This window comes from Cephus cinctus, unplaced genomic scaffold (assembly GCF_000341935.2).
Source record: "Cephus cinctus unplaced genomic scaffold, Ccin1 Ccin1_scaffold0839, whole genome shotgun sequence".
Lineage (NCBI taxonomy): Eukaryota > Metazoa > Arthropoda > Insecta > Hymenoptera > Cephidae > Cephus > Cephus cinctus.
The window spans coordinates 331,409-340,280 of NW_014333427.1; the positions used below are offsets into that span (position 1 = coordinate 331,409).

The following is an 8,872-nucleotide window of genomic DNA, read 5'->3' on the forward strand; positions in this document are numbered from 1 at the left end:
TCTCTCTCTCTCTCTCTCTCTCTCTCTCTCTCTCTCTCTCTCTCTCTCTCTCTCTCTCTCTCTGGGATTATTTTTTGGAACTCCGTACCTAACAACATCCGTGAGATAACCGCCGTGCCACTATTCAAAAATGTGCTGCATGCTTGGCTTCTTAGCGTTTAAACTACAAACATATATATAGCTACCGTAGCTTACTCATGTTAGCGCTATTATTACTATTACTATTAATTATATCTTTGTAAATATGTATTATTTTATTGGCTTATTATTATTATTAATTTTCTTGAACATTGTTCTGTATTTTATACTTCCAGGGCAACCTGCCCTAGTATAATAAACTGTGGTCTCTCTCTCTCTCTCTTCTTTTTATTCTCTTCACGGTGTCAATTCTTTTTTTATTTCCTTTTTCTTCCTGCAGAAGAAAAATCTTAAGCATTTCTGCTGTTACATATTGACGCTGATAATTACTATGGAGTTTTTACATAAATAGTTTCTTCGGTCATTGTATCAAGATAATTATCGTTGCTGTGTTAATTATCGTTAGATTCATCGATAAGGATACTATAGAATCTTGAAGGACTCAATAACGAGCATTCTCATTAAAAGCTAAGCCTGTTATCCTGCTGCAATATAGAATAACACATTTTTTATAATATTTGTCTGATAAAAGTTTTTACAAATTTCAGGGTGACCTGGTACAGCTTAAGGAGTTACCGTGTCAGAGCACCTTTGAACTTAAGAATAAAGCCATGGATGTGCTGGTAACGGTAAGGACTTACAAAGAAGAGTACGAATCCTTGATTACGTTTAAATTGTATAATCTGATTATCAGATCCATGGGCTGAGACACGAAAATTTGAATCCCCTTATCGGCTGTTTGACTGAGCCAACTCGACCGTGTCTGGTATCCGAGAACTGTTCCCGAGGGTCCCTGGAAGACGTCCTGGTGCAAGATGAAATTAAATTAGATTGGTCCTTCAGGTTGTCATTGTTAACCGACCTGGTGCGGGTAAGTTGGAATTCAGTATATAAACTCAGCAAGATGTACACAGAGTCTGATAAATTCTCTGTGATGGTTTAAAGGGGATGAAGTATCTGCATAGCAGTCCAATAAGGGTGCACGGTTATTTGACGTCAAGAAACTGTGTCATCGATGCACGTTGGGTTCTGAAGGTCACGGATTATGGACTTCCAGCATTTTACGAAGCTCAGAATATCGTGCCGCCAGCTAAAACAGCACGTGGTAAATATCCTCAAGGAATTCTCTTTACCGTATATACATATATAGTTAATAATTAGGAAATAGCCATACAGTCTAATAAAGATTTTTTCCACGTCTTGTATACACCAGGTAAACCTTTCAAGTGTAATAACAAAGAAGACGCATTCCAGTTCACCGTGTAAACATTTACTAGAACGTCTTGCTCTGTCACCTAGCTTCCTAACTGAATGTACTTGTAGTTGTTTATGCGGCAATTTCTACCACGTTGTTTCCTTCAAAGTTACTTCGTTAAGGGTTGCATAACTGTTGAAGTAACAACTGTAGATATTTGTTTTCTCTTGTTAAAGATCTGCTGTGGACCGCGCCAGAACTCCTGAGACACTCCGGTCTGAGGAAGAAAGGCACTCAACCCGGGGATGTTTACAGTTTTGGAATTGTCATGCAAGAAGTTGTTGTGCGGGGTGAACCATTTTGCATGCTAGCCTTATCGCCCGAGGGTGAGTGTTACTGTATATATTCAATAATCCCTTAGACAACTCATAAATAGATCTTTGTCGTAGGGTTACTTGTGTTTATGCACTGAGATATTTTATTATTAATTTTTATTAGGAAGAATGCATGTTACTTTCGTTGTACATGTTAATTATACCTGGTCTATTCACGTAACTTAATTAACACCATCCGCATTTACCCCTGCGTAACGAGCAAGGCGTGTTTACGACTGATACACAATTAACGTACGCTTCGGAACTCTGCTCTTTATGCTTTGAATTTTATGTTCAGGTATATACATAGAGTAAGTTTCCTAGTGGTTCGTCTAGACGCCTGGTCCGACACACTTTGAAACTCCATCCATTAGCTTGAAGCTATGTTCAAATTAGCATGTTTATTTAGGCTTTCGTAAATTTAAACAATTCGAATATACCAGATAAGTCGAGTGACGCTTCTTCCTGTAATGCTGAAGTTATCTTGTTGGTTTTAGATATCATAGAAAAGGTGAAGAAACCACCGCCATTGATAAGACCATCAGTGAGCAAAGGGGCAGCGCCACCGGAAGCCATTAACATCATGCGACAATGTTGGGCGGAAGCGGCAGACATGAGACCGGATTTTACCGCCGTTCATGATCTTTTCAAGAAGCTCAATCACGGCAGGTAAATACGCAATAAAGCCTCGTCGTCACGTTATTCAATTCGGCAACGCTATTTATAACGTCAAGTTTAAGTAGATTTAGAGTATCTCCATTTAGTCTGATGTAGCTTTGCCGAACAACGTTGTCCAATTTAGGCGAGTTTCCAACGAGCTTCGTAATTGAGAAATTTCACCGTTGAATTTCGTGTACTACCAACTATACCAGGATAGATGTTTAGGAAGTTTAAAGCCGGTCGACGGTGTTCCATTTAGAGAAGGACCAGCGGACAAAGTGGCCCTTTCGATCCGTAATCATCGACGCGAAATTATTCAGCGACGACAGCGTCGCCTTCAGTCTCATCCTATATATAGCATATTATTTATAATACTCTATCACAATGACTAATACATAGTATGAAAAACAGTATATATTAAAATTCAATCTATACTTGGACGATGCATAGCGTTACAGTAAACGACGTAATTATTCACAGAAAGGTCAACTTTGTCGATACGATGTTCCAAATGCTTGAGAAGTACTCCAACAACTTGGAGGAGCTTATACGAGAGAGGACTGAGCAACTGGACATGGAGAAGAAAAAAACGGAGCAGCTGTTGAACCGCATGTTGCCAAGGCAAGATATAAATCGTATCTTTTATGATCAAAATTTATGGGACATAATACTCTAGGGGTTGGGCAAGAGTGCGAGATAGCGTATACATTTATTTCCTTGTGAACAGTGCTATCTCAGGATCAGGGGACACTTTTTTCTCTTATTCGTTATAACATGTAGTACCACGTATAGGTTGTTAGAGCGACCGATTCCCATGATCAGTATTCATGTAATTAGATAGATTTAAGAAATCAGTTCAGTCGTTGATCATGGATTATTTTAATGTTAGGAATAAACCGATAATTTCAGTTCTGTGGCTGAAAAGCTGAAGTTTGGCATGCCTGTGGATCCTGAAGAGTTTCGTGAGGTCACCATATACTTTTCGGATATCGTTGGATTCACCACTATTTCTGCTTATTCTACACCATTTCAAGTGGTCGACCTGCTGAATGATCTGTATACTTGTTTCGATGCGACCATCAATGCTTATACTGTTTACAAGGCACGTAATATCAGTGAAAAGATTTTATACTGTCATATGGATGAAAACTCTTTTTATCCTTGACACAATTTATTCTTCTTAAGGTGGAAACCATAGGGGATGCTTATATGGTCGTTGGGGGTTGCCCCGTTAGAATCCCTGATCACGCTTCGCAAATAGCTACCATGGCACTGGATCTTCTTCATCAAAGTGGGAAGTTCAAGCTGAGACACTTGCCAAATACTCAATTACGTCTCAGGATCGGATTGCATACCGGTAAGGAATATATGAAACCGAAAGGCGAAATGGGATTTGATGTTTATAATTTACTTTTGAACTAGGTCCTTGCTGCGCCGGTGTGGTAGGCTTGACCATGCCCAGGTATTGTCTTTTTGGTGATACCGTAAACACAGCATCCAGGATGGAGTCGACTGGAGCGCCCTGGCGGATTCATCTGAGCCAAGCGACAAGAGATCGTCTCAATCAGGTCGGCGGTTATCATATCGAGTATCGCGGACGAACAGAAGTCAAGGGCAAGGGAAAGATGCCGACTTACTGGCTTCTGGGAAAACAAGGCTTCGACAAAGAGTTGCCAACTCCGCCTGTTCTTGGGTGAGCGAATCCTATCCAGTTGAATGAACAGCTTAACGCTCCCGCGAATCAGTTGACCCTTCTCAGTCGATCGAGCCGCTTAAGGATCTTTGAAAAAAAAAAACAATCTCGTCCAGCATCACACGTGTTTATTACCCTGGTGATTAACGTCAGTAGCCTACGCATGCGTGTGATTTTCCTCTGCAGGATCAATTTGGGTTTCAGGTATTTAATGATGATTTTATTGTTACACTGCTGCTCAGAGAGGATCATGGGTAAGTTCAGATAAATAATCTGAGATATGATGAATATAATGTTAAAAACTGTATTAAATCAGTTCTACATGTCCTCGTACAATTTTTTAAGGCTGGATGAAAGTTTGATCATTGGAAGCTTGCCGAACAATGATCCGTCAGAATCAGGAACACCGCAACTTCCGGTCCCAACGTCGGAGGATAATAGTTCTGGCGAGTGCAGTGCCTCCTTCGCAACTACATCCGGTGGTCACGCGTCCCCCTCTGGAATTAAAATTACAAGCAGCGAGCACTCCTTTAATTCAGCTACAAAAAAGGTAGCTGTTTCCGTTCACGACGAGAAGGTTCTCACTGCAAGTTTTTCCTTGAAGTCTGGCGAACCTGTGGAGATCCTGAGGGACATCGTCAAGACTCCAGAGTACACTGGCGCTACAGTGACAAAGAGTACTTCCGGGGATACACAAATATCTCTTGGTACACCTGTTTCCGCTACGGAAGTCGCTGCTGCGCTTCTAGGTGCATCAACAAGCTCACTCACTTCCATGACAGCTGGATCGACCTTCCGGGGAAGGCATAGACGTGTCGGAGTCATCGACGAGGATGACCTAAGCACTCCGTACAATCATTACAGATGTCTTTCACCTAATGAACACTATGGCAAGTATCATTGATTAACATCAAACCAAAAAAAAAAACAAATTTTTAAAACCAGTCCTATCTTCCTCACAGGGAAAGGCACAGGTTGCCGTTTACTCAAAAGACAATTTAGTCTAGACCGTGCAGATGATCCTCCTATCCTTCCTGATCCTCCAAGTCAAAGAGGGACCCCACGTCTCTACAAGCAAAACAGTGCTGGCGCTGCTAATGATTTGGAAAGGATCGAGGAGGTCCCGTCAACTCCAGGACCTCAGTGTTATCGTCATGCAGCATCTATGTCACTATCGGTAGAGTCCTTGTCGCTACGCTGACACTTATATTGAACAAGTGTCTAGGATAACACCTTCCAGTACTTCACTTTATCCTCGCACGAAGTAAACACCCTGATGTTAGATGGGCCGAAGACTTTACAAATTTTCTTCTTTCAGGAATGTACATAATCCTGAAGCCAAGTTTTAATATTCCCTCTGTCCCTTATCGACTCTCTATTTCTCTTTCAATGTCGACCATACCATTCGCTGGTTGTTCATGATTTTGTAGTAGCTTGATTCTCGTAGGTCGATTCTACGACGTTGAGTGGGTACCTACCAAGTGCCGCAGAATATCACGTCTACGACGGCAATCTACCTCCCTATACTACCAGTAGAAACACCAATAACTTTATCGCCGATATCCACTTAGAGGAATAGCGATGTCTTAGCTGAATAACAAACTCCTATGGCAAGGAAGGAAGTCAGCCATATCCTTTAGATTCAATTGGATGAGCCGTGATCGGTGATAAACGTAACAATGAAAAATAATAATAGAGTAATGTTTTATCGATGATAATGTAATTAAATGCCACAACACGTATTAATAATAACTGTTAACATAAAGCGTTGATGCTGCAGGACGGCACTTGTAATCATGTCGAATATCTCAATACGATTTCTTTTAATAATAGAAAACAATTAGTCATGAGATATTTATTAATTGTTATTATTTCAATAGCTATAGCCGATCCACGAGGTTATTGTATTTTTTTTTCACAGCTCGCAGACAATAAAGCCTTAGCAAATCACACACAGCTTTCCATAAAATCATGGAAATTTATGGTCAAAATAAAATGTACTGCAGTGCAAAATCATACACCACGCATAGTTTTTAACAAAAAATGTTATATAGATTCATACGTGATTTGCTAAATATCACTTTTCTCGATCTGTCAATAAAACATCATGAAACTCGTCAATCGGCTGTATAATATAATAACTATGTTGTTAATAAGTTTTAGAACGTAGGTCTGTATTAATATATTATTACTGTCAGGACTATCGTTTGAAAGGCATGTAAATATCTTTTCTATCGGCCTAAAAGTTGTGTTGCTTATATTATATATATACATAATATAGATATATATTTATCGCAATGTGTCTATAATAATTAGGGATTTCTTACCATGTAAAGTTTCGACGGTGTATACTGTAGAGAAATCTATAATAATCGTTGGACGATTACGATTGCGCTCTAATAATATTTTTACGTGAACCGCGCGAATATATTTAATATTTTTTATCACAGTATGGATAAATATGTCTTATATGACAAAGGATATAAAAGATATACCTCAGACTCGCAAAAAGATATATATTATTATACGTAACGTATATTTTTTTTATATATTGATATATTATCTCAAAAAAATAATGGCGCGATCATGATCGTTCCATGACTGTAAAATAATGCGTTACAATGGTCTCTTTGGACTATATTTTAAATAAGCAATAAAATGGTGTCAAGATCATAAATGCTTTGAGTAGCCATGTGTAGAGTCCGTGTCATTAATTAATCAGAACGACAATTACTAAGGTTTTTCGTCCGTGTGTGTTAGCGAATGAAGAGCAAACGAAAAAATATCGACGAGTACGCATCTCCAGACGTACTTCGTCTTCACTGGTTCATAACACCATCAAAAATCTAGATGACAATCGGTAGGCGATGATTTAGCCTGAGGATGATTGTATCGGTTGTATAATTGTACTAACGTTGTACTACTATTGTGATGGACAAGTTTTTTTACCTCTCTTTATGAATGATGACAAAAAAATTGTCACCCACAAAATTGACGATTCTACTACGAATCCATCCTCATGCTTGTCATTGAAACGTAGAGTGTATCTACGTTCATAGAAGTAGTAGGGTCATTTACTAATTCTTAATGAATGTTACAAAGAGAATTTATAGATATTTACATGTTGTTAAACAGTTGATGTTAGATGTAGGTATATGTAAATACCATAATACCTACATGTGTAAATAGTCTTTATTTTTTAAGTGAAGTGAAGTAGCGAAATGCTTTTCCTCGTCCTACTCCTCTTCCTTTTCCTCCTCCTATTGATGATTGAGAAATATCTTTTCTTTTTTCGAACCTTATTCACGTTGCCAAAAGGTGGACGCTTATATTTCCCTTTGCGTACAAAATGGCCGTGTCTCTTACAACTGTGCCGTTATGATATTTCCCCTTTTCCTTGTCACAAACACCCCTTCCCCTTCCCCTTCCCCTTCCCCTTTTCCTTGATGTATTAATGTGTCCCATTCGAATTTCAACAAAATGGACATTGCTCGGGTGTAATTAAAGAATTTCTATGGAAAACAATTTGTGTTACTATGTACGCTAGTCGAATATAGTATAGTAATATTACGGATGGATGTTATATGTGTGAACAGAATTTACTGTAGTATATTGTATAGTTAATTGAGAATTGGGTATTTGTATCTTTTAGACGCTCTGTTATTAAGGAAAGGAAAAGAATGAAACAACACAAAGCGTAAGAACAACGTATTTAGTACTTATAGCAATAAAGACTGTAGATATTGAGATTTATTAGTGTTCGTCGATAGGTGCGATTTTGTGCCTTCCCCAATATCCTATACAATAGTGGAAAAAAATTATATCATTTTGCCTTTATTATTGTTTATCGCAACAGTTTATATCCGCATCTGGATTAAGATGTCACAAGTGATGAGGTTGTTGGTTTTGAGAATTGGGATACGAGGCGCAACTTCAAATTTCCAGATCACTTTCTTGGTTTTACGGTTCGAAGTCGCCATAGGGCATGAAACTTTCAATTTGTGTACCATTTTTACGTTATCCAAGCTTGTACGGTTCAATTAAAAAAGACTGGTAAGGGAATAATTTTGTGAGCCCCGCGAAACGCATGGATTTATACCGGGTGATACTCTAAAGCGTGTGTATCAGATATGAGCGGGGAGATGCTCAACGCTACGGTTTTAGGCGATACTAAAAGCATAGTGCTAAATCGTAGCGGCGAGTCCGGGAGTAGGATTTTGTGATCATCGCCTCCGTCGGTAACGTATATCCCGTCGTAGCCGAGTTGAACGTGATTTCGAACGTGTAGCTTGGCGGGTAACGGTTCTTCGCTATTTACCGCTGATTCCTAGAGTAACCTTTCGAACGAGGCTGCTCATAAGATATTACCTAAATATTTTTTGTTCGTTGCAATCTTAAGTTTCAGGGCATAGTGTAAGCTTAATAAGATTTATTATGACAAAATCCAGCACCTCGTGCCTGCCTGCACTGAGGAGTGTAGCGGTGCGATGCTAACTTCGAAAGTTACAAAAGTACTACACTACTAAAATAAAAACCCCCAAAATAAAAGGGAAAACAAAACTACGCCAAGTATAGGAATGCTGTGAATTCATCTAACAAAAAGTATTGAAATCATATTATTAACGACAAGTACATAAGTCACTACATATTTACTTATTATATGGTTTAGCAATGGCTCGTCATTTTAATTGTATTTTTGAAATTTCCTATAACGTTTTCGCTGCTCTTTTACATCACTACTGCTTCCCGTATTTAATTATGATTTAATGGTTATTTAATAATTATTAAAACCTTAGGTGATTCCTTATCGAG

At 38.7% G+C, this 8,872-nt stretch overlaps 1 protein-coding gene across 4 annotated transcripts in view; it reads left to right on the top strand.

The window, feature by feature from the left end:
• LOC107270843 (retinal guanylyl cyclase 2) overlaps positions 1 to 7,809 on the top strand; it is a 13,777-nt gene extending 5,968 nt beyond the window's left edge. For 2 of the 4 annotated variants that reach the window (XM_015746224.2, XM_015746225.2), the window contains exons 6-18: positions 687 to 767; positions 833 to 1,009; positions 1,084 to 1,243; positions 1,570 to 1,719; positions 2,205 to 2,376; positions 2,848 to 2,988; positions 3,277 to 3,469; positions 3,553 to 3,724; positions 3,790 to 4,060; positions 4,303 to 4,314; positions 4,406 to 4,950; positions 5,023 to 5,237; positions 5,508 to 7,809. In XM_015746224.2, the coding sequence (XP_015601710.1) occupies positions 687 to 767; positions 833 to 1,009; positions 1,084 to 1,243; positions 1,570 to 1,719; positions 2,205 to 2,376; positions 2,848 to 2,988; positions 3,277 to 3,469; positions 3,553 to 3,724; positions 3,790 to 4,060; positions 4,303 to 4,314; positions 4,406 to 4,950; positions 5,023 to 5,237; positions 5,508 to 5,639 (2,421 nt within the window). In that variant the 3' untranslated portion in view covers positions 5,640 to 7,809. Of the gene's footprint in view, positions 1 to 686; positions 768 to 832; positions 1,010 to 1,083; positions 1,244 to 1,569; positions 1,720 to 2,204; positions 2,377 to 2,847; positions 2,989 to 3,276; positions 3,470 to 3,552; positions 3,725 to 3,789; positions 4,061 to 4,264; positions 4,315 to 4,405; positions 4,951 to 5,022; positions 5,238 to 5,507 lie in introns of those variants that run through there. The other 2 variants (XM_015746226.2, XM_015746227.2) reach the window with 2 other exon arrangements.
• The last annotated feature ends 1,063 nt before the right edge of the window (positions 7,810 to 8,872 follow it).